The sequence below is a fragment of the Pseudorca crassidens genome, chromosome 5 (genome assembly GCF_039906515.1).
Source record: "Pseudorca crassidens isolate mPseCra1 chromosome 5, mPseCra1.hap1, whole genome shotgun sequence".
Taxonomy (NCBI): Eukaryota; Metazoa; Chordata; class Mammalia; order Artiodactyla; family Delphinidae; genus Pseudorca; species Pseudorca crassidens.
Window position 1 is genome coordinate 81,369,163 of NC_090300.1, and position 23,023 is coordinate 81,392,185.

Genomic DNA, 23,023 nt, shown 5'->3' on the forward strand with positions numbered 1-23,023 from the left:
CATTGATATCTCAGCCCACAAACCATTTTAGAATCATATGAGGAGGAACTAGGAGTCCTGGTTGGTCAGAAAACCTTCTGTGGACACCTGCTGGTAAGATCAAGAAGGTGCCAGCATCCAACCTGCAGAATGGGGGCCATGACTTGGAAGAAAATTCTGGAAACCAGAGAGGAATACTCTTGAAGAATTGCTGCATCACTGGCCTCCTGGGTGGTTCAAAAAACGATAGTCTAAAACAAGCAAACAAACAAAACAACAGAAAATGAGCACTGATGACAATAGAAAAGTGATTCAGAAGAGATGAACTCTGAATTCAGAGAAGGTTTAAGAATATTTAATTAATTTTGCTTACATTTTTCTTTTTTGTGTGCACAAGATTAATATCTGATTAAATATATATCTAAATAAGAGCACTTCCAATAAACTTACTTTAAAAATATAAGTAATAAAGGAGTTCGGCAGTATGTTTTCTTTCTTCATGGTTCCTATTACGATAGATGGTGTCTTACATTCAGTGAACTCTGGGGTTCTAGCAGTGAACAATTTTCACACATTCACAATAAAGTAAATACCGGTGTTGATTTTAAAGTATTAAATAATTATATTAAAATATTAAATAATTAATATTACATAATTATAATGGGAGGACAGGGAGAGGGGAAATGTATGTGTGCTTTGGGGTGGGGAGAAATGGGGATGGGTAAGTGGAAAAAAATCTTCACCTCCGTAACAGGAAGTCAGAAGATGAAGTCTGAGATTGACACATATATATTTTTTTATTTTGCGGTACGCGGGCCTCTCACTGTTGTGGCCTCTCCCGTTGCGGAGCACAGGCTCCGGACGCGCAGGCTCAGCGGCCATGGCCCACAGGCCCAGCCGCTCCGCGGCATGTGGGATCTTCCCGGACCGGGGCACGAACCCGTGTCACCTGCTTCGGCAGGCGGACTCTCAACCACTGCGCCACCAGGGAAGCCCATGACACATATTTTTGAGAAATTGGATTTTTAAAAAAACACATACAGAAAAATAGCTAAAGGAGTCTCAAGTAGTTTCCTTGGGAAATGGGGCTGGGGTGTGGGAGGAGTCGGTTGCTGGGGGCTTCTTAAATTACTTTTTCATACTATTTAACTTTTTCAACTCTGCGCATCATTATTTTGATAAAAATATTTTTAAAAATAAAAATAAATAAAATGACTCAAGCCTGTTCTGTGCTGTTGTCATTATAAATATACATATTCTTTTCAGGCCATATGTTCTAACTTTTGGTTTGAGAAATCTACTCACTGTGAGAGGCTGCAGGATGTAACAGAGAGAGCTTAGCTCTAGTGTCAGCTGTCTGCGTTTGCATCTTGGGTTTGTTGCTTACTAGCTTTGTGACCTTGGGAAAATTGCTCAACTTCTCTGAGCTTCATTTTCCTCACCTGTAAAATGAAGAGAGAGGTGTGTCAAGTGCCTGTCCTGGTGCTCAGCTCCATGTGACTTTGTCTACACCTTTTGATTGTACACAGCTGTCCCCCATGAGCCCCAACCCTCACAATGGGTTTCCCACCCCCTTAGAAATAAGGCTGACCCCTTTAAAGTGCCCCAGTGCTCAGGGACCCCAAGGCCCCTTTGTCCACACAGTCTCCCTGCAGCCACCCACTGTCCAGAGCTTTAGGCCTGGACATCGGCAGTATATGTGGGTCATTGCCCTTTTCTGCCCCCAGAGGCCCTGAGTTTGCTTGTTCATATCCCTCTTTCTTCTCACATCAGGCTCAGTCTTGGAGCTGATGTGGTGTTGAGTATGACAATGGCTCCATTGTTCCTGGCCAGAAGCCCATGGCTCTGTGGCCAGATGCCAGGAGTCATTTGCCCTTCTCCAAGGTCTGGGAGCAGAGACCTGAGCTCCAGGCTTGGCATGGCAGGATGAGCCCACCCTGGTCATCGATCTGATGGAGGCATGACCAAACTCACCACCCAGCTCCCAAATCCAGGGTCTGCAGAAGTCAGCCCTCCCACTGCCCCACCAGGCAGGCGCCCTGGGGCTGTGGGTGAGCTGCAGCCTGGACTGCAGAGAGCAGCCCAGCCGCTCCGGCTCCCAGCACCTCTTCCCCTCCCACATCCTGGGTCCTGGAGCTTGGCAGGCAGTGACTGCACGCCTAGAAGGAGCTTTGTTAGAAATTAAAAGCAGGTGGGTTGTTTTTCTTTCTTTTTCTTTTTTTTTTTTTGTTTGCCCATTTGGATAGAGGAGCTGCTTGCTCAGGGCTCCCTCTCCCAGGACAGGTGGGCAGTTCATGTTTATACATGTGACCCAGAAGTATATAATGTCACTGACACTGCCTGGACATGAAGGGTATCACTTCTCCCTCCACTGCCTGGACATGAAGGGTAGCACTTCTCCCTCCACTGCCTGGACATGAAGGGTAGCACTTCTCCCTCCAGCTGCTCTTCAGTGACTGGGAGGGCTCTCAGAGAGTATAGCAGAGCAGATGAAGGGGAACAGCATTTTCTGGTGGGGACAGCCCTCTCCTAAAGCCCTGGGCACTGGAGAACATGCAATGTCCTTTGAGTCCCTGAGTGGAAGCTGTGTCCCCAAAACATGACCCCACGATAGAGCATGAGTGATACTACAGGGAAACAAGGAAGCAGCCCGTACAGAGGTGGGGCGAGGGTAGCAAGTAAGAAAGGGGAAGTCCTAGGTCCTTGAGACAGTGGGATGAAGAGGAAAAAAATACGTAGCCTTTGAACCAGGGATGTGGGTTCCAATCTCTGCTCTACCACATACCAGCGGCAAGTCATGCAGAACTTTGCAGCGTTGTAGTGGGCAGGTGAAATCGATCTCCTGTATCTAAGATTGGCCGATCTAGCCTTTCCTCCCTCCCTGCCTCCCATTCATTCGAGGGACATCTGGCACATACTGGAGGCACAATTCCGATCTCCCACTCAGGGCCTGGGGTGGGAATGAAGGTCCTTGGCCACTCAAAGTTCCTTGGCTAACCTGGGGAAGGAAGGGGTGGGGAGGTCCCAGGCCAGAGCCGCGTGGGGACGACGTGGGCTAAGGCGGTTTTTACTCCAGGCTTCCCCGACCCGAGCAGGTGTAGAGGGTTTTGGGCTGAGGGGTTGTCTAGGGGTAAGGAGTCCGGCAGCCCTGCTGGGTCCACGTGGATGTTGTGAGAGGAACCTTACCCTGCAGGCCGTGGCTGGCCCTTTCCCAGCTCTCTGTCCTCTCCAGCCACGGCTGCTGCCTGCTCTGGCTGTGAGGGGCACAGCTGTGTGATGTCTGTGTGCTCCTCCCACAGGCCACAGAGTGGGCCTCCAACGAGGACACGCGCCGCTCCTGCCAAAGCAAAGGGAAGACCGAGGTACGTGGCCTTGGCAGCCAGGGGCCTGGCTTAGAGCCGGCGGGAGGCTTGTGGTTGTAGGGGTGGAGGGGCACCGTGTGGGCACGAGGCCACCTGCATGAGAGGCCCAGCCTGGAGGAGCCAGGGGCTCCTGGTGCAGGCGAGGATGCAGCCTGAGCATCTGAGTGGGTGGTGAGGCAGGGAGCCGGCCTGGGAGGGAGGTGGGGGGAGGGGAGACATCCACAGGTGCAACCTCAGCTTCAGAGTGCGGTGGATCTGGAGCAGAGTGCTTTCGAATATTTGCGGTGCAGTGGCGTGACGGAAAGACACCCAGCTCTGCAGCTGGAGAGCGCGTCCCTCTATTACTTCCCCTTTGTTGCTTCAGGAGGAGTGTCAGAACTACGTGCGAGTCGTGATTGTCACTGGCCGGAAAGTGTTCATGTGTGGGACAAATGCCTTTTCGCCAGTGTGCTCCAGCAGACAGGTGAGGGCTGTGCAGCGTCCGGCAGACAGAGGGGGACACCAAGAGGTTCCCTCACTCAGGCGCACAGCCTGGGAATGGGGCTGTCAGTTCAACACAAAAACCAAAACGAAAAGGATGCCCAGTTAGATTTGAATTTCAGGTAAAAAACAAACAGTATGTTAGTATCAGTATGTCCCAGGCAAGATTGGGGGCATCCTTACACTAAAAAATTATTCGTTGTTCATCAAAATTCAACCTCACCTTAGAGGTGAGGCAATTATGGCAATTGCCCTGACTCTTGGCACACCTTCCCCTCCATGACGGCTGCTCCCTCAGAGGGACTGTGGGGTGGGCAGTGAGGAGGAGGGGGAGGGAAGCAGAGGCCTAGAGAGACCAGGGACCCAGGAGGAAACAAAACTCTGGGGGGGAAAGAACAGGCAGCCCCAGGGTCTCGGGGAAAAGCGCCCCATCTCCCCATTATCCCCAGGTGGGGAACCTCAGCCGGACCGTGGAGAAGATCAACGGTGTGGCCCGCTGCCCCTACGACCCGCGCCACAACTCCACAGCCGTCATCTCCTCCCAGGGGGAGCTCTACGCAGCCACGGTCATCGACTTCTCAGGTCGGGACCCCGCCATCTACCGCAGCCTGGGCAGCAGGCCACCGCTTCGTACCGCCCAGTATAACTCCAAGTGGCTCAATGGTAAGGAGATCCAGCCCCGGGGGGCTCCCCTGGTCCTAAGCCAGCCAGCCCACCCTGACCCCCATCAGTTTCCTTCCTGCCCAACCAGAGTGGGGCAGATGGTCGCCCAAGGACCACAGCATGTTGGAGAGGGACTGTGGATGAAATCACAGATGTCCTGAGGACCCAGAGCAGATAGAGCGCAGGCTACGAAGGGAGAGAAAGAGTTAGGAATTGATGAGGAGGAAAGGTTATGGGAAAGAAGAGATCGGAGGAGGGTGATTTGAGTTTCTTGCCCCTTGGAGTTGAATCCCTGCTTCTCCATTAACGAGCTGTGTGGCCTTGAGCAAGTACTTGACCTCTCTGTGCCACAATGGTCTCATCTGTAATATGGGGACGATCATAGTATATACCTCATAGCTTGTTAAGAGGACCAAACGGGTTAATGCATATAAAGTACTTATAACAGTGTCTGGTACACAGTGAGTGCTCAGTCATCCATGTTAACTATTATTATAACTGCACTTTGCGTTGGAGGTGGGAACAGGGTTAGAGCCCCCAGGTCACCAAGCTGGTGGGGGGTTGTCAGGATGCCCATCTGAGGAAATGGAAGTAGTCGAGTACTCCCAACTCTGCCCCTTCCTCCCTCCTGGCCTGACCCACCCCTTGTTCCTCTTCTGCCCCCAGAGCCAAACTTTGTAGCAGCCTATGATATCGGGCTGTTCGCGTACTTCTTGCTGCGGGAGAATGCGGTGGAGCATGACTGTGGACGCACCGTGTACTCTCGGGTGGCCCGCGTGTGCAAGAATGACATGGGGGGCCGGTTCCTGCTGGAGGACACTTGGACCACGTTCATGAAGGCCCGGCTCAACTGCTCCCGCCCGGGTGAGGTCCCCTTCTACTACAACGAGCTGCAGAGTGCCTTCCACCTGCCGGAGCAGGACCTCATCTACGGGGTCTTCACCACTAATGTGTGAGTCCCTGCCCTCCCCCCACCCCGGATGTCAGGAATGCGCTCTGAACTGCTTCGAAGCTTGATGGCTTTGGGCAGGTCCCCCTCTGAGCCCTTGTTTCTCTTTCTGTGAAATGGGGATTGCTGTGCCTTCTGCACTGGGTCCTCTGAGGATTTTGTGACTCGCTGCCTCCTGAGAGGTGAGCCCTTGTTCTGGGTTGCTGTGACGGGCAGGCCTAGGCCAGATATGAAGAAAGTAAAAGGAGCTGGATTGTGGCTCCGGGAAGGAAGAACTTGCTGGTGATGAAAGTGAAATAGGCTGCCTTCAGTGAGGGGATGGCAGCCTCAGGAGGGTCCAGCAGCTTCCCGTCGGGGAGGCTCAGAGGGGACTCTTCACCCTTCCAACCTCAGGACTCCATGATCCTGCTAAATCTATCAGAGTCTTCTGGCAATCCCGACTGCCCTGGAAAACCCAGGCTGGGAATTAGAGCCCCTTTTGTTTCCTAAGTGTGAGGAAGGGTAACCCTCATGGAGATCATGAGACCCTCCTTCCACAGCCTCTTCTGTTTAAAGGCTGACCCATTCAGGTGATTTTTTTATAGAGAATGCTGAATGGGCGGCAGAGACCAAGAAGCACATTTGTTGTACAGGATGCTGTGCTGGGTTCTTTGTAAGGACAGAAACATATGAAGCATAGAGTGGAGTTTGCTTACCTAGGGCCCCAGATAGCAGGCACTGGATGAGGGCCAGGTTAGCTACAGGAAGGATAGTCTAAGGGGATGGACAGGGAGGAGAGTAAAGCCAGGAAGCTGGAGCAGAGAAGCCATCCAAGCCAGGGGACAGACATGCAGCACAGCCCACACAGGCCATGAGCTGACAGCGGGGACTTAGTGACCAGCCCGCTGTCAGCAGCAGAAGGTGGGCAGCCGTGAGCAAAGGGCAGGAGTCACTGCAGACGCATCAAGGGAAAATAGCATTAGTGTAGACTGCAAATTGTTTATATATTGTGCACCTTCACCATGCCCCAGGTTCTTGTCATGGTGGAGGTCAGGGGGATGGGGGACACACCAGTGGGCAAGAGCAGCCCTGACTCTGCCCATAAGGACCTTACATTCTCGAGAAGGGCCAGTTTTAACTGTAATAAATCCTACAGAGGGAAAGGGCAGTGTGCAGGGAAGCTGTGATCAGTGTGGAGGGTCGATGATCAGGGAAGGCTTCCTGTAGAAAGTGACATCTACAGGATGACTGGGAATTATCCTGTAGCTAGGGGAGAGGAGCGTTGCAGCCCGAGGGAACAACATGTGCAAAGCTTGGGGTGGGAAAAAATGTTGGAGGAACTGAGAGGAGACCCGTGTGGCAGGAACCTGGCAGGTGAAGACGGGAGAGTCAGCCGAGGGGTGGGCATGGGAGGATTGTGCCTGGAAGGGCCTTGTAGACTGCTTTAAGGGTTTTGATCTTTATCCTAAGAGTAAGGAGATGTTATTGGAGGGTTTGAAGGAGGACAGGGACTAGCTCAGATGTGCATTTTGTAACGCTCGCTCCGGCTGCTGTGTGGATAATGGATCAGAGGAGACCGGACGGGCTGCAGGGACAGTGCAGCATCCTGGAGGAGACAGTGGGGACTGCGACCAGGCAGAGGGGAGCGAAATGCACACATTTGGGAGAGCGACTGAGTGCAGAGAACAGCCCTGGAAACACTTGGTGTAGTGGTATCCTCTCTCCGAACTGCCCACATCAGACTCATAGAAACGTCTGAATCCATGACTGAAAGGGATCTGAGAGGTCATCTGGCTGCGGGTGGTGGGCTGCAGCATAGATTACTGGTTTGGCAACGAAGTTGTTGGGTTTTCTTTTTTCTTTTTTTTTTTTTTTGCGGTACGCGGGCCTCTCACTGTTGTGGCCCCTCCCGTTGCGGAGCACAGGCTCCGGATGCGCAGCCTCAGCGGCCATGGCTCACGGGCCCAGCCACTCCGTGGCATGTGGGATCCTCCCGGACCAGGGCACAAGCCCGTGTCCCCTGCATCGGCAGGCGGACTCTCAACCACTGCGCCACCAGGGAAGCCCTCTTTTTTTTAAATAAAATAAATAAAGCAGAATCGATCGGAATAAAAATATCAGAGTATAATGTATTTAGTAAGGGTACATATTGCTTCATGAAAATTCATTGCAAATATGTATGTATGTGTCCTACTGAGCTGTAATATAAAATATATTTCTTACAGTGGGCCAGGGACTAAAATGTTTGAAAACCATTGACTTTATTTGACCCTCCCACTGAATAAACGAAGGGGATGAGGAGGTAGCACAGAAGGATCTACCAGTGCTTCTCATCAGTGGGTCTTTCTTTACCGGAGGCTTTCCACGGTGTGAAAACCATGTTCCTCCTTCTGTGATACCCCTGTGGTGCGGAAGGAACCAGAGTCATCATAGGTGCCTAGTAAGCCTTGGAGCTGTGCCATGCTGTGATTTGACAGCTGGCCATGGGATTTAAGGGGAAGGTGCCGAGGCCTCCAGGGAAGGCAGCATGCCTCCATCTCTTGCCTTTCAGAAACAGCATTGCCGCATCTGCTGTCTGCGCCTTCAACCTCAGTGCCATCTCTCAGGCTTTCAATGGCCCGTTTCGCTACCAGGAGAACCCCAGGGCTGCCTGGCTCCCCATCACCAACCCCATCCCCAATTTCCAGGTACAGCTTCTCCTCCCCTTTCCCTGTCCTCACATACCACCCTCCCCCAGACTACCAACCGCAAGCTGATTCCCAACTACTTAGTGCAACCACCAAATGTGTCCCTGCTGATCTATGCCCATCTGTGGGGTCTGCGATGGTTCCCTAAGAGGGTGGTAACCTCAAGACTGTGGAGCAAGGAAGGGAGAGTGGGTGGGATGCAGAACAAGGGAGCCTGCTCTGAGCCATCTCTAAATATGACCCCTCACCTCCAGAGAGGCAGGGAGGGTGGACCTCAGCTCTACTCAGTGTAGGGAATCAGGAGAGCAATCACAAGCTATCTGGCCAGAATTCAGGGATTTTTAGCTGGAGTTTGCTTGCAGTCTACCCAGTATGGGTACTAATGCCTGGAGGATCTCTGAGTGCCAGGAGTGGTCAGAGCCCAGCCATGGGTGGTGTGAGCATCCCCAGTGTGGAGAAGGGGAAGTAGCCATGGGACAGAGAAAACTGCAGATGGTTGATTTGCATATCCATCCAACTTCCTGACCAGGAGGCAGAATGGAGCAGGGTAAGACCTCAGGCTTTTCAGTAGTACAATCCTGACCCAGATCTAGCCCTCTCTGTGTCACCTTGGGCAAGTCACTCAACCTCCTTGAGCCTCTTTACCCTTATCTGGCACGTGGGGATAATACCATCGACCTCATAGATACGTTGGAGGGTTGATATGCACCTGAGGTGGTCTGTAGAATGTAGTAGGTGCTCAATAAATGGTAGTTGCCTTCCAGCTTTGGTTTAGAAGGCATAAGAACCTTGAGCTGATAGGGACATGGGAGAAGGAAGGCAGGGCTTGGCCCAACATGGGGGAGGGGCACCTACAGCGACAGCATGAAATAACAGGACACTTGTTATCCACACTCATATGATCCGTTTCTAGATAATCCAGCCCCCCTTTCATCTTCCTTGTCCTCTTCTCCATCCCTGGTAGGTCCCTCATCCTGTCTTCCCAGCCTCATTTTCCCTTAGTTCCCAAAGATGAGACATCTTCCTGGAAGAGGGTGCAGGGCACTTAGCGGGGGATTTTGTGGGGCAGGGAGAAGGGATTGGAGAATCAGAGTCTGGGTTGCGAGGAAGGAGGGATACGGGACCGCGGCAGCCCGGCGGCTGGTCACGCGTGACCCGGTTCCCTGCCGCAGTGCGGCACCCTGCCCGAGGTGGGCCCCAACGAGAACCTGACAGAGCGAAGCCTGCAGGACGCACAGCGCCTGTTCCTGATGAGCGAGGCCGTGCAGCCGGTGACACCCGAGCCCTGTGTCACCCAGGACAGCGTGCGCTTCTCACACCTCGTGGTGGACCTTGTGCAGGCCAAGGATACGCTCTACCACGTGCTCTACATCGGCACGGGTGAGGCCGCCCCGCCCCGCCCCGCCGGCGCTCGGGGTGGGAGGGGGTTGAGCAGCAGGGTCTGGGCCGCGAGGTTCCGGGGCCTTTAAGGCCACCCTGATCTGGCCCCTCCAGAGTCCGGCACCATCCTGAAGGCGCTGTCCACGACGAGCCGCAGCCTCCGCGGCTGCTACCTGGAGGAGCTGCACGTGCTGCCCCCCGGGCGCCGGGAGCCGCTGCGCAGCCTGCGCATCCTGCACAGCGCCCGCGCACTCTTCGTGGGCTTGAGTGACGGCGTGCTGCGGGTGCCGCTGGAGAGGTGTGCCGCCTACCGCAGCCAGGGGTAAGCGGGCGCCGCGGGAAGGCGAGCGGGCGCCGCGGGAAGGCGCCGCCGGGAAGGCGGCCGGGCGGGTGCGCCTCCAGACGCAGATGCCTGCCGATCGCACTGGGAGCTGGCGCTTAAGAGGTGGAGCTTTGGAGTCAGGTCGTCCTGGGATGGCGTTCCTGGCGCAATCTCCAGTTGTGTGCCTTTGGACAAGTCATTTAACCTCTCTGAACCTTGGTTTCCTCCTCATAAAATCTCTGCAGGGTTTTTGTGAAGGATAAGTGGGATAATCTGCCGAAACCACTTAGCACTCACCTGGGGAATATATGTGTTGAGCAAGCGGTGGTGGCTGTCGTTATCCCTGTTGTCAAGCCCACAGTTAGGGCCTGGTGGCCATCTCTAGACCACGTGATTTACTCTCAGTCCCTTCAGTTCAGAGAGTGGTCTTTATCTTTGAAATCACAGCACTTGCTATGCAGATGTGAGGGCAGATAGGAGATGATACTTTGAGTCAGCTCCAAGTTTGCTTCTGTAACTTCCCCACTTAGAAGAGGCAGAAAGGCCTGGCATGGGTGGGTTGGAGGTGAGGAAACACGTGGAGATGGGACGTTGTCTTCCCAACAGCTTCTGCAATCAGTTCGCCATACCTTAGCTTCAGGTGGATTCACAAATTTGGCAATAATGACATTGACGTTTAAGGGGGAAACAAAAGCCTATTCCAAAGCCAAATGCACATGTATCTCAGACTCCTAAGCATGTGAGGCTACCCTGAGCTGCACCCGTTCACTTTGGAGATAATTCAGAAATGGCCTTTAGCTGGCATAGCCACAGCCATGTGGGCTTCTGTGGCCTTTGCAACACAGGGACCTCCTGGCTGTGCCCATCTGTCCTCAAGATTTGGGAGACAAATGGCGTCCAGGCTGCCAAGGGTTGTTTTCCAGCCCCGGCGGAGTGTGCTGGGATCTGATCAGAGGCCTGGAGGGCCAGGGAGGAGGCTAGAAGGTCATGGTGTGACAGCGGGGAGTGGGGGGGAGGCGAGCGCAGTGGGCAGATACCCAAGCTTCCCTCAGCCCCAGCACAGGGCTCCATCAGCAAAGCACCGAACGTTTGCGAAGCCCTCCCACGCTCAGAGCACTTCACGGGGCTGTCGGTGTGAGAAGAGGGAGGCAAGATGAAATAGGTCTGGAACACTCTCACTTCCCTCAGGGCTCTAGATGTCTGGCTGGGGAGAGAGACCTTGGCCTGAATCTGACATGTGGGGAGAGAATGGGGTATAATGGGAGGGACTTGCGTGGTGGAATTGGATGTACCTGGGACCCCATCTCAGCTTCGTCATCTGCCAGCTATATGATATTGAGCAAGTTACTTACTTAACCTTTTGAGCTGTGGCTTTCTCCTGGGGAAAATAGGGGGAAATGTGACGAAGCAGATGGTATTTACTTTTGGCAGACGAGCTGTAAGGATCGGGAATAATGCTCACGAAGTGCCTAGTCCAGCGAGTCATCATTGGTAGCTAGTGTCCTTATTCCTTTTTTATCTCCGCAAATGCATTTAGGGGCCCTCCAGTCTCCTGGGCTCTCTGGAGTCTCAGGATTTGTGACGCTGAATACAGACAGCACTGCTTGGCAATGAAGCACGGCATTTCTCTCTTATGTGCTTCTTTAACTGCTGTGTCGTTATTAAACTTTTCACATGTACCGTGTTCTTTAAGAGGTTGTAAATCCTTGAAGGCAAGTCCAATGTCCCAGTATTTTTTATGCTCCACCAGGGGGCCATGCCCAGTCCCAGCCACAAAGTGGCCTGCTACACATGACTGATCCTGCGGTTGATTGATTGCTTGGCCTGAGAGCAGGCTGGTGCAGGAGAGGAGTGGGGAATGGGACTGGAAAGTGGAGTGAGGCCAGCTGAGAATGCCAAGGGAGGATTTTGACTTGAATCCTGTGACTGGAGGCACTGAAGTGGTCTTTGAACGGGGGAGTGGTGTGATGGGCAGTGTGAATAGGTGTCTTACAAAGATCAATCAGACAGTGGCGAGCAGCATTGTCTCGGGGCAGATGGTTGGCCAGCGTGAGCTGCTGTGGCTCTAGGCCAGATATGACGTGATGGGGTCTGCAGTGGAACGAGAGGAGGGACAATGCCGGACGTTTCCCCATTCACGTGGTGCTGCAGACAGGGGACAGGGAGTTCGCGAAACGTGGCCAGGTGGAACAGCAAGGTAGACAGAGGTCAGCGCAGCATCTGATACTTTTGGTTTCCTGAGTTTGGGATAAGAGGCCTTGATATGTACAGTGGAAACCCTGCCATAAAGCTATAGGTGGATCTAAAATGTGCGGTCTCGTTACTGCAAAGTTCTAAAATGACCAGAGTAAGCCCGTGCTGCCAGCAAGCTGTGCGCTCCGGGAGTCTGGGAGCCAACTGCCCATCACACTATATCAGAATGTATGCTGTTGTGAGGCAGTTTGTCACGGGGTTTTACTGTGTCCCATGAGAGACCTTTCCTGCGTCTATCCTCATTTCTTCCAAAGCTGGCAGGAAGCTGAGGGTGGTTAAGCAGAGGCCCCTTCAGGCCCCCTCCTCTGTCCAGAATCCAGGGGCTTGTCTCCAGCACCCTCCTTTCACTCAGGCAAACCTCAGCCCCATGGGGCACGACCAGGACCCTGGCCTGGCCAGAGAGACTGGTGCTCACAGGAGGACAAGCAGAGCGAGTGAATGGCTGACTGGCTCTACAAAGCAGGTGTTTTATGCATGGAGAACTGCCCCCTTCCTCCTTCCAGCACGCCTTTCATGCTGCCCTGGAGGGAGGGGCCCCTTATTGCCAGCTTATCCCAACCTCCCTCCCTGGCAGGGGGTCTGGGCCCCGTTCCACTACCATCTTAAGTAATGGCCACTTCCACCCAAGCTCCACCCTGGACAGCTCCCATTGTGAAACCCTTGCTACTGCAGTGCTGGAATCCGCCTGCTTGCACATTTCACCATCCATCTCTGTCCTGCTTTAGAGCCCATGAAATGAACCTGTTGCCTTTTGTAATGGCTGCTTGAGACACTGCAGTAAAAAAGACATGATGATATATTATTGGTCTGATGGCTGCTTTTATGAAAGGAACTCTAAACTGCCACCCACTCCTATAGTCAGAGACACTTTCACTCTCCTGTGCTTGGAGCTTTAATTTTCTTAAGAATATTCTCTGCTCTCGAAGCTCTGGAGTGGCCTTTGGCCAAAAGCAGCAAATGTGGAGAAGAAAAGAGCTCAGGCGCTGGTGCCAGGGGGGTCTCGCAGGTCCCCTCAGGCGGCCAGGATGGGGCAGGGCAGGGCAGGCGTGTCCATGGAGAATCTGGTCTCCTCTTTCTTCTCTGGGAGAACTGTGAGCAGGAGAGGCTGAGGGCAAGGGATCCTGAGTGAGGGGCTGGGGCCAGCATCTACTCTGTGTTTTTCTTCACTCTTTTCTTATCCTGTCATGGATTGGAAAGACAAGGCACTTCATCTCTTGGCTTGAGAACCCTGACAAAAGTGGCCCTGGAACAGTTCTAATGCTGTTCATTGCAATCACCTGAGGAGTGTTTCAAAGACTCTGGTGCCTGGGCTTACTCCAGTCCAGAAGGCCCGGAAATAGGAGGGATTTTTGTTTCGTTTGCTTAAGCCTTTTAAAAGATCCCCAGGAGATTCTAATTTGTTGTCAAGACTGGGAACAACTGTTCTAGAACTGGTTAGGCCCTAGATGAAAGAAGTAGCATGAGGCAAATTGCATTCCTCCAGAATCTTCTGTTTTTATCTTGTGTAGATCAATTCAAATTATCTGCTCTCATCCATTCTCCCTACTGGCAGACATTTGTTTTTGATGGATAGAATCATATATATGTATGTATTATTATTATTATTAATCACTCATCATGGCTAGTTTTTTTTTAAGCTATTTAATCTATGTTGCTTATAAAGTGCCGTATCAATGCTTCTAGAGTTTGATGCCCATTTCTGAGAACTGAGGGAAATACACTCAGGAGTGGGCTTTACTGAGTTCTGATTGGCTGAATCTGCTAGCAGCAAATTTGACCCAAATGTCAGCCAGTAAGCAGAACCTCAAAACCACAGGATGCTGAGACTACTTTTGCGCATGTATTGTATTCAGTCCTATGATGTCTAGTTTGATGTATTTGCTGGCGAAACACAGCTAAATCAAACCATTGATCCCAAATGAAAATACGAGCACCCGTACGTTGTATAATTCACACAAATTGTCCTTGAGAGAATAAAATGGAAACATAGTCTTGAGAAACAGATGAATGTTCTGGATTCCCAGGTGGGCCAGGGTATGTTTACTGGGGTCCAGCGAGGCTGTCACTCACTGAAACCCCACGCATCACCTCCTTTATCGGAGGTCATGAGCGGGGGCTACTCTTCACTGCGGTGTGCAGGCTTCTCATTGCGGTGGCTTCTCTTATTGCGGAGCACGGGCTGTACGCATGCAGGCTTCAGTAGTTGTGGCACATGGGCTCAGTAGTTGTGGCTCACGGGCTCTAGAGTGCAGGCTCAGTAGTTGTAGCGCACGGGCTTAGTTGCTCCACAGCATGTGGGATCTTCCCGGACCAGGGCTCGAACCCGCGTCCCCTGCATTGGCAGGCAGACTCTCAACCACTGAGCCACCAGGGAAGCCCCACCCTCTTCTTTATAAGGTCTCTGTATAACCTCTTTTCTCTTTGGTCTATTGAACTCACTGAAAATAAAGAACTCACCTGACAGGTGACTTTGCCTGAAGTTTCAAGAGAAAAGAAAGATTCTATCCTGAAGACACCAAAAGGGGCAGCCCCTTGACTCCTTTGTGTATCCCTTTAGCCCTGGGCAGCCTTAGCCCCTTTGGCCAAAGGAAAATCCCTCTGCAGACTCATGTCATCGCATGGGCTCCCCCACCCTCTTTGTCATCCAGCACCTCCTTAACCCCAAACTTCTTCTGCTTTCTAACCTCCAATTACTGCCTCACTCTCACTCTCAGTGCTCTCCTAGACCCTCTGCAGCAGGCCCACTGCTGTAGAGCAGCCAGACCTGGCCAGAGAGGGTGGAAATTGGCGAAAGGAGGCAGAAGGGACCCAGCGAATCCCCTGAGGTTGGCAGTGGGCTCTCTGGGTATTGGAGGGAACTTCCTTCAGGCTCCAGAATCTGATATTCTGTTTACTTAGCAATGGACAGCAAATCCTGATTCCACAATTCCCATATTGTTTTTCCCCTCCTTGGAGTCTTACCAGTAGAGATTTAACTCTTGTTGTTGTTGTTAAAAACTGTAGAGGATACAATGACTAAGTCAGAAGTAAAAAGGGAAGAGAGGAGCCTAGGTTATGAGAAGTGGGGGCTTTGGGACATGCATCAGCGTGTGAACCGTTACCTCTCCGGGCTCATTTGAGATAGAGCTGCCTAGGAATAATGGGGACCTGGGATGTGACCCCTGGCTCATCCCAGCCTGAGCTCATTCTTATGATGCCAGTGCATTGGCCTCTGGGTCCTGCCACTGAGCAGCACAAACGTGTGGATGCCCAGGTGACCCTGGACTATGCCCAGGTGTCCCCTGACCCTGCACCTGTGTTTTGAGGCACGGGCTCACGTTCACTCAGTGTGTGAAGTAAGACACAGCCTCCAGCTGGGAAGCAGGTGCATGGGGGAAGAGTGTGGTGGGGAGGTCTAGGTTCTAGCCTCAGTTCTGCCACGTACAGTTTGCGTGATCCTGGGGAAACGCCTGTTCCCTTCTCTGTGACTGTTTCTTCCGTTGTACAATGAAAAGGTTGTTTTATGGATCCCAGTGGTTCTCAGTCTGGCTCCCATTAGAATCACCCTCAAGCATTTTTGTTTTTTGCGGTACGCGGGCCTCTCACTGCTGTGGCCTCTCCTGTTGCGGAGCACAGGCTCCAGACGCGCAGGCTCAGCGGCCATGGCTCATGGGCCCAGCCGCTCTGCAGCATGTGGGATCTTCCCGGACCGGGGCACGAACCCGCGTCTCCTGCATCAGCAGGCGGACTCTCAGCCACTGTGCCACCAGGGAAGCCCCCCCACCCCCCTCAAGCTTTTAAATCCCCAGCCCACCCACCCAGAAATTCTTGTCTGGGGTGGGCCCATGTATCAGTATTTTTAAAAAAGATCCTTTAGGGACTTCCCTGGTAGTCCAGTGGTTAAGACTGCGCTCCCAATGCAGAGGGCCTGGGTTCGATCCCTGGACAGGGAACTAGATCCCACATGCCTCAACTAAGAGCCCGCATTCCGCAACAGATCTCTCACGCCGCAACTAAGACCCGGCGCAGCCAAATAAATAAATACCTACTATTTTTTTTTAATGAAGGAAATTTTTTTTAAAAAGCTCCTTTAGTGATTCTAACGTGCAGCCAGGGTTGAGAACCACTGGGCCAGATCATCTGTAAGGGCCTTTCCATCACTATAATCATGGTGTCTAGCAGGGAGGAGCTACCTCTTTGGATTTCTGTTCACCGCATCTTCACCTGTGGCCCTAGATGAGGACTGTGGGGCACCCAGACTCAGGGAAGGCAGTAATCTCTTGGCTAAGTGTGTGGGTTCTGGAGCACCATAGTGTGAGTCCATGGTCGGCTCTGGGTTTCCTCCATGTAACATGAAGATAATAAGAGTACCTTCTGCATTGAGTTGTTGTATTGAGTTAATTCATGCTTCTAAAGTGCTTAAAACGTTGCCTGGCACACAGTAAGTACTCAGTGAACTTTGTTATTATTGTGGAGGACAACTGAATGAAAGAAGTGCCCAGAGGAGAGTGTCCAGGTGTATTCTTGGGATGCAGGTGATGGTGGGAGTGCAGTGGGCTTGAGTCTCTGGACCTCTGTCTGGCAGGGCATGCCTGGGGGCACGGGACCCGTACTGCGGCTGGGACGGAAAGCAGCAACGTTGCAGCACGCTTGAGGACAGCTCCAACATGAGCCTCTGGACCCAGAACATCACAGCATGTCCTGTGAGAACCCTTTTGTACCCCCCACCAGGGACCTCTTCCCCCGAATTCAGGCCCTGACTCTCCATCAGTGTCCCCACAGCCCTGGGACCTTGTACCTTCCCTGCCTCTGCCTTGTGTGACAGGGTCCTGCTCCTGGTGTGTGTCTTCAGGTGCGAAATGTGACTCGGGATGGGGGCTTCGGCCCATGGTCACCATGGCAACCGTGTGAGCACTTAGATGGGGACAACTCAGGTTCTTGCCTGTGTCGGGCCCGGGCCTGTGACTCCCCCCGACCCCGCTGTGGGGGCTGTGACTGCCTGGGGCCAGCCATCCACGTTGCCAACTGCTCCAGGTATGTGAAGACGCAGGGCTTGCTGGCGGTGGCCTTGGAATGGGGGAGGGGGGATGGAGGGAACGGGGCATCCCCAGCCAGCTGTTTGCACTAAGGGACAGAAAACACTTCAGGGCTGTGCAGGGCACTGGACAGGTGGCTGATGTCTGAGGCAGGAAACATGAGCCCTGGGAGAGTTTCCACTCCAGTGGGAGAGAACTTTCTGCCTTGCGGTGCTCTTCATACAAAGAGGCGTGGGGGTTATCCCTAGCCAGATCATATCCTCAACAAGCCTTGCAGTCCCAAACAGGAGGGACAGCATGGGATGGTGGTAGCTACCTAACCACTCTGAGCTTCTCTAAATGAGGGTTACAGTGCCCACCCTGAAGGTTGTTGGGAGGGTTAAATGAGATCATATTATATATATATTTAGAGAGAGAGAGAAAGAGAGAGAGAGCTTGCACACTGCCTACTACCTGAGGACTCCCTAAAGTGATTAAAATAAATAACCCATAATTCTTGACACTCTTAAAATAATTTTATATACACTACATTTATTAATTTAACCATCACAACCTCATGGTGTAGGAATACAATCATTATCCTTACTTTAAAGATAAGAGTATGATGAGACACAGGTGGTTTTGGTAATTTGCCCAGCCTTAAACAGCCAGTAATTGGTAGTGCCAAAATTTGAAAATTAGGGGCAAAGGAGACAAGAGTGGGTGGTGTCTTGAGGTTGGAGCAAAGCATGTGCAGTAGTAGAATGGGGGAGAGAGCACGGGTTTGAATACCAGGGTCTGCCAACCAACAAGGCTGAAACAAAGGTTGCAGATGGCAAAGGCCTTCTCTAGAGAATATGTCCTTTTCCCCTGCGAGTAGAGGCCATGTGGGTATATCTTTGTGCTCTAACCCTAAGCACAGCCTGATATATGGAAGAAGGCTCTCAATGCATGTTTGAGGAGTGAACAAATGAATGAATAAGTCATTCCTGAGAAGGCCTGGTTAGGAACTATCTCCTGTCAATCGCACTTCCTGACAACAATACAAAATCCATCTGTGCAGATGTGATTAGATCTGAGAAGCTAGAGCTCAGAGGGTCATTTGTCTCTATCCCCTCCGGCCCCACCAGGAACGGGGCGTGGACACCGTGGTCATCGTGGGCCCTGTGCAGCACCTCCTGTGGGATTGGATTCCAGGTCCGCCAGCGAAGTTGCAGCAACCCTGCTCCACGCCACGGGGGCCGCATCTGCGTGGGCAAGAGCCGGGAGGAACGGTGAGCTAGGGCGTGGCTATTGGTTTCTGCGACAAGCCAGCCCCGAGGTCGCCGACTACCCGGGCCCCCTAGAAGGTGGCCTGGATTCTCCAGGTGGTCCAGTGGACCCTCGTTTTCCCAGTCTCGCAATCTCAGTGACCTCTCATAGGGAAAGGGGTGCCCGTTCCCTAGAGTAACGACTCCTCCCCCTCTCCCCGTCAGGTTCTGTAACGAAAACACGCCTTGCCCGGTGCCCATCTTCTGGGCATCCTGGGGCTCCTGGAGCAAGTGCAGCAGCCACTGTGGGAGCGGTGTGCAATCGCGGCGTCGGGCCTGTGAGAACGGCAACTCCTGCCCGGGCTGCGGCGTGGTGAGGGCCGGGCCGGGGGCGGGCGCGGGATGCCTGGACTTCGAGCCAAGAGGAGTACAGAGAAGGGGCGGGGGGCGGAGCGCGGGACAGGCCTGGGGCTGCGAGGCTGTGCAACAGCACCAGTCGTCCTCCCGAAGGAGTTCAAGACTTGCAACCATGAAGGCTGCCCCGAAGTGCGGCGCAACACGCCGTGGACGCCCTGGCTACCGGTGAACGTGACCCAGGGCGGGGCGCGGCAGGAGCAGCGCTTCCGCTTCACGTGCCGCGCGCCGCTGGCCGACCCCCACGGGCTGCAGTTTGGCCGGAGGAGGACGGAGACCCGAACCTGCCCCGCGGACGGCTCTGGAGCCTGCGACACGGACGGTACAGCCCTGCGTCTCCCCACCCGCCACCCTCCCTCCCAGGCCCAGAGCGATGGGGCGGGGCCGGGAGTGAGAGCTGGGGGAGGAGGGGGCAGGGAGGGGATGTGCGGTTTGGAAGAAGGCGGGAGGCCTTTGGGCCGCCGTGGGAGCCCTCTGTGGCTGAGGCCAGCCCCCCTGTATCCCCCCCAGCCTTGGTGGAGGAGCTCCTGCGCAGCGGGGGCACCTCCCCGCACACGGTGAGCGGGGGCTGGGCCGCCTGGGGCCCGTGGACCTCCTGCTCCCGAGACTGTGAGCTGGGCTTCCGCGTCCGCAAGAGAACATGCACAAACCCGGAGCCCCGCAACGGGGGCCTGCCGTGCGTGGGTGACGCTGCCGAGTACCAGGACTGCAACCCCCAAGCTTGTCCAGGTAACCCTCCACTAAGGAATCTTGGCCCAGAGAACCCCTCGCCCAGGGAACCCCCATCGGGGAGACTCCCAGGCCTCCCCAGGCTACAACTAACTCCTGCTTGGAGACCTCTCCTCCCTGCCAACTCTGTACAGGGCCCCCAGAGCAATTTTCTGCCCTGAACATGGACACGGCAGCTACTCGCAGGGACCAGGGCATTTCCTCACCCTCCGAGTTGCTGTTTTCTCTCCTTTAATGGGTTAGCTAGACAAGGAGCTTGATTTGAGGCGAGGTTGGTTTTTGGTGTCCCCTCTGCAGCCTGCATTTCTCCTGCCACCCCTGAGGGGAGGGGGACTCCCTGACAGTGGACCGTAGGGCTGGGGCAGGGCGGATGTTGAGGGCAGTGTGGCCCTGAGAGGCCTAGCCTGGGTTGGGCCATGCCTGCACCTGCAGCCCCTCTTCACCCACCCCATCGCCTTGCAGTGCGGGGTGCCTGGTCCTGCTGGACCTCTTGGTCCCCATGCTCAGCCTCCTGCGGTGGCGGCCACTATCAACGCACCCGTTCCTGCAGCAGCCCCGCCCCCTCTCCGGGCGAGGACATCTGTCTCGGGCTGCACACGGAGGAGGCGCTGTGTGCCACACAGGCCTGCCCAGGTACGAAGTGCATCTGGCAGGGCCTGGGGAGCAATGCGGAGCCTGCGCATCCCCACTGAGGGGGTCTGGGTGGTTAACCTCATCCCAACCCACAACACACAGAAGGCTGGTCGCCATGGTCTGAGTGGAGTGCGTGCACGGAGGATGGAGTCCAAAGCCGTGGCCGGTACTGCGAGGAGCTGGTCCCCGGGCCCAGCACTTGTGCTGGAAACAGCAGCCAGAGCCGCCCCTGCCCCTCCAGGGAGATGCCCGGTAGGTCTTGGAGCCAGCGCCTTCACACCAACCCTTCCTGCCCTGAGCCCCAGCTTCCTTCCCCTTCTGAAGCATCCTGCGGGGGCAGGATGAAATACCGGGGCGGGAGGTTCACACACTTTGGGCCTTTGCACGTCCTCATTTGACGGATGGGCCTACCTTTCTCAGAGGTGGGGCCTGGGGGGAGACCAAGGGAAATGAAGGTCCCCAGGTGCAGTCCCACAGGTCGGCGCTGACCCAGGGGTCCTCCGAGACACACACCAACACACACCGCCCTGGAGGGACTCACGTCCTCTCCTCCGTGCCTCTTACACCCACTCTGCTTGTCTTCCTGCAGTGATCCTGCCTGCCTCCAGTGTGGATGAGGCCACTGGCTGTGGAGGTAAAAGGAACCTGCCCCACCTCATGATGATCCACGCCCCCCCCCTCCCCAAGGAGGAGACCCACCTACTCTGAAACCTGGAGTCTCTCCACTTCTCGCTCCAGACCCACAAACCTTGTTGAGGTCCCGCACTGCTTTAGACCACGTGTAGGAGAGTCTGGGCAATTCCATCCATGCCCCTCAGCTAAGAAGTGGTGGTCAAGTCTGTATTCAAGAAGAGTCACCCAACTCCACACCACTGGCTGCCTCCTCCGACCCAAGCCACAGGTGGTCCTGTGAGACAGGCCCCTGGTGACAGGCCACGCAGCCTTCCTGTTTCTGATGACTCTGGCTTCAAAGCCCTTCCCTTTATGTCTCAGAGCCTCCTATTGGGGGGCAGTTGGGGGTCTTCACAGTGGCCCTTTCCTTACCTCTTGTCTCTTCCCTCTCCCAGAGTTCAGTGTCCTCCACCTGGTGGCCACAGGCATCTCTTGCTTCGTGGGCTCTGGGCTGCTGACCTTGGCGGTGTACCTGTACTGCCAGCACTGCCGGCACCAGTCCCAGGAGTCCACGCTCGTCCATCCCGCCACCCCCAACCACCTGCATTACAAGGGCGGGGGTGCCCCCAAGAATGAGAAGTACACACCCATGGAATTCAAGGTGGGAGTCCTCTCGGAGAAGCAGAGGGCAGGGTGAAGGGTGCAGTGGTCCTGGCCCTACGCTGGACATAACTAGGCTGGGCACTCGGGAGAGAGCAGTGGCATGGTGGGCAGAACACTGTGTCAGGAGCCAGACGTTCTCTCATTGACTGGCTCCTGATTTCCTTGCTCTGGCCTGTCCTCTTTCCCCGTCTCTCCCTTCACCCCTTCCTCTCTTGTTCTTTCCTTCTCCCACAGACCCTGAATAAGAATAACCTGATCCCCGATGACAGAGCCAACTTCTACCCATTGCAGCAGACCAATGTGTACACGACCACCTACTACCCGAGTCCACTGAACAAACACAGCTTCCGGCCTGAGGCCTCACCTGGACAACGGTGCTTCCCCAACAGCTGATACCACTGTCCTGGGGACTTGGGCTCCTTGCCTTCCTAAGGCACAGAGCAGGTGGAGGTGGGACGGTGGAGCCAGTTTGGTTTTCTCCCTCTGCACTAGGCCAAGAACTTGCTGCCTTGCCTTGTGGGGTCCCATCTGGCTTCAAAGAGCTCTGGCTGGCGGTGACCATGGGGGAGAGGGCTGGCTTCAGGCTGGCACACGGCTGCAGTTCCAGCTCAGCCCGGGTCTCTCATGGCCTCCTTGGAACCCACCGTCATGCTGATCTCCCCTGCCATGTCTGGGCTGTGGACCTACTAGGCGTGTGAGGGAATTGGAGAGTGGAGATGGCAGGAGGGCAGGCTTTTAGGTTTGGGTTGGAAATGACAGCCCGTGTAGCTATCAGGGGCCGAGTGTGCCCCTCTTTGGCTGGCCCCAGGAAGGGCCTGGGCTACATCCTGATTATCTCTGAAAGAAACTAGTCAAATGACCCCAGTAGTTCTGGATTCTCTGCCCAGGGCTGGGTCATTGTGGTGCTGCCCCAGTGTGACATGCGGACCAAGGCTGGAGCAGGTTGTCCACGTTTGCCTAGCAGTCTGTGCTTTACCCAGCGACATCCCTCTGGTCAGAGGCAGTGAGGACGGGGGGCTGGAGACTGAACTGTGCTGAGAAGTCCTTTAATCTGGGCTGGCACATTCCTCGGCCTTTCAATCAGAGTGCATGAAAGGTGACCCAGGAGGAAGGGAGGTGGGAGGCCAGTGGAGATGGCTTTCCAGTTGCTGCTCAACAGAGCTGTTGGCTGAGACCCGCGTGGGAGTCTCTGCTGGGCCCTCATCTGTTCAGGAACGCACACATGTACACACACAATCACAATCTGCCGCAGCAACAAAAAGGATGTTGGGCTGTGGCATTATTAAAGATGATATCCAGTCTCCAAATGTAACGTCGTCTTCGTGCATATGTGTGTGGGCTCCTCTTGGCCCGGTCTGGTCAATTAGAGCAATGCACTGGGGTGACAGATGGTCTTCTCAGGGTGGGGGAGATGACCCCAGTAGAGTTTGACTTTAATAGAGGATAACTTTCCATTTGTGAGTAAATCTCCACATACACACGTTGCCCTAAACCCTTGTTGGAAAAGAGGGATGATCACAGATTCACAAGTAGGGACACAAGTACACCAAAGGCAATACAACGGGAGATTTCTGCCCATTGCCTTAGCAGCTCTAATCGGCAGCACTTCCACGGTGGAAATGTGTGAGTCCAGCAGGGGAGTATTGATGAAGATTATTTTATGAGGTGCTTACA

At 54.2% G+C, this 23,023-nt stretch overlaps 1 protein-coding gene across 4 annotated transcripts in view; it reads left to right on the forward strand.

Moving 5' to 3' along the window:
- The window catches only part of SEMA5B (semaphorin 5B), a 118,350-nt gene extending 95,700 nt beyond the window's left edge, over window positions 1-22,650 (forward strand). For 3 of the 4 annotated variants that reach the window (XM_067738695.1, XM_067738692.1, XM_067738694.1), the window contains 18 exons: window positions 3,279-3,341; window positions 3,706-3,804; window positions 4,271-4,484; window positions 5,151-5,436; window positions 7,964-8,099; window positions 9,272-9,479; window positions 9,594-9,801; window positions 16,619-16,736; window positions 16,886-17,067; window positions 18,179-18,322; window positions 18,524-18,671; window positions 18,809-19,034; window positions 19,223-19,441; window positions 19,904-20,074; window positions 20,177-20,326; window positions 20,664-20,708; window positions 21,142-21,347; window positions 21,584-22,650. In XM_067738695.1, the coding sequence (XP_067594796.1) occupies window positions 3,279-3,341; window positions 3,706-3,804; window positions 4,271-4,484; window positions 5,151-5,436; window positions 7,964-8,099; window positions 9,272-9,479; window positions 9,594-9,801; window positions 16,619-16,736; window positions 16,886-17,067; window positions 18,179-18,322; window positions 18,524-18,671; window positions 18,809-19,034; window positions 19,223-19,441; window positions 19,904-20,074; window positions 20,177-20,326; window positions 20,664-20,708; window positions 21,142-21,347; window positions 21,584-21,742 (2,982 nt within the window). In that variant the 3' untranslated portion in view covers window positions 21,743-22,650. The remainder of the gene's footprint in view (window positions 1-3,278; window positions 3,342-3,705; window positions 3,805-4,270; window positions 4,485-5,150; window positions 5,437-7,963; window positions 8,100-9,271; window positions 9,480-9,593; window positions 9,802-16,618; window positions 16,737-16,885; window positions 17,068-18,178; window positions 18,323-18,523; window positions 18,672-18,808; window positions 19,035-19,222; window positions 19,442-19,903; window positions 20,075-20,176; window positions 20,327-20,663; window positions 20,709-21,141; window positions 21,348-21,583) is intronic. The other variant, XM_067738693.1, reaches the window with a different exon arrangement.
- Window positions 22,651-23,023: the final 373 nt, after the last annotated feature.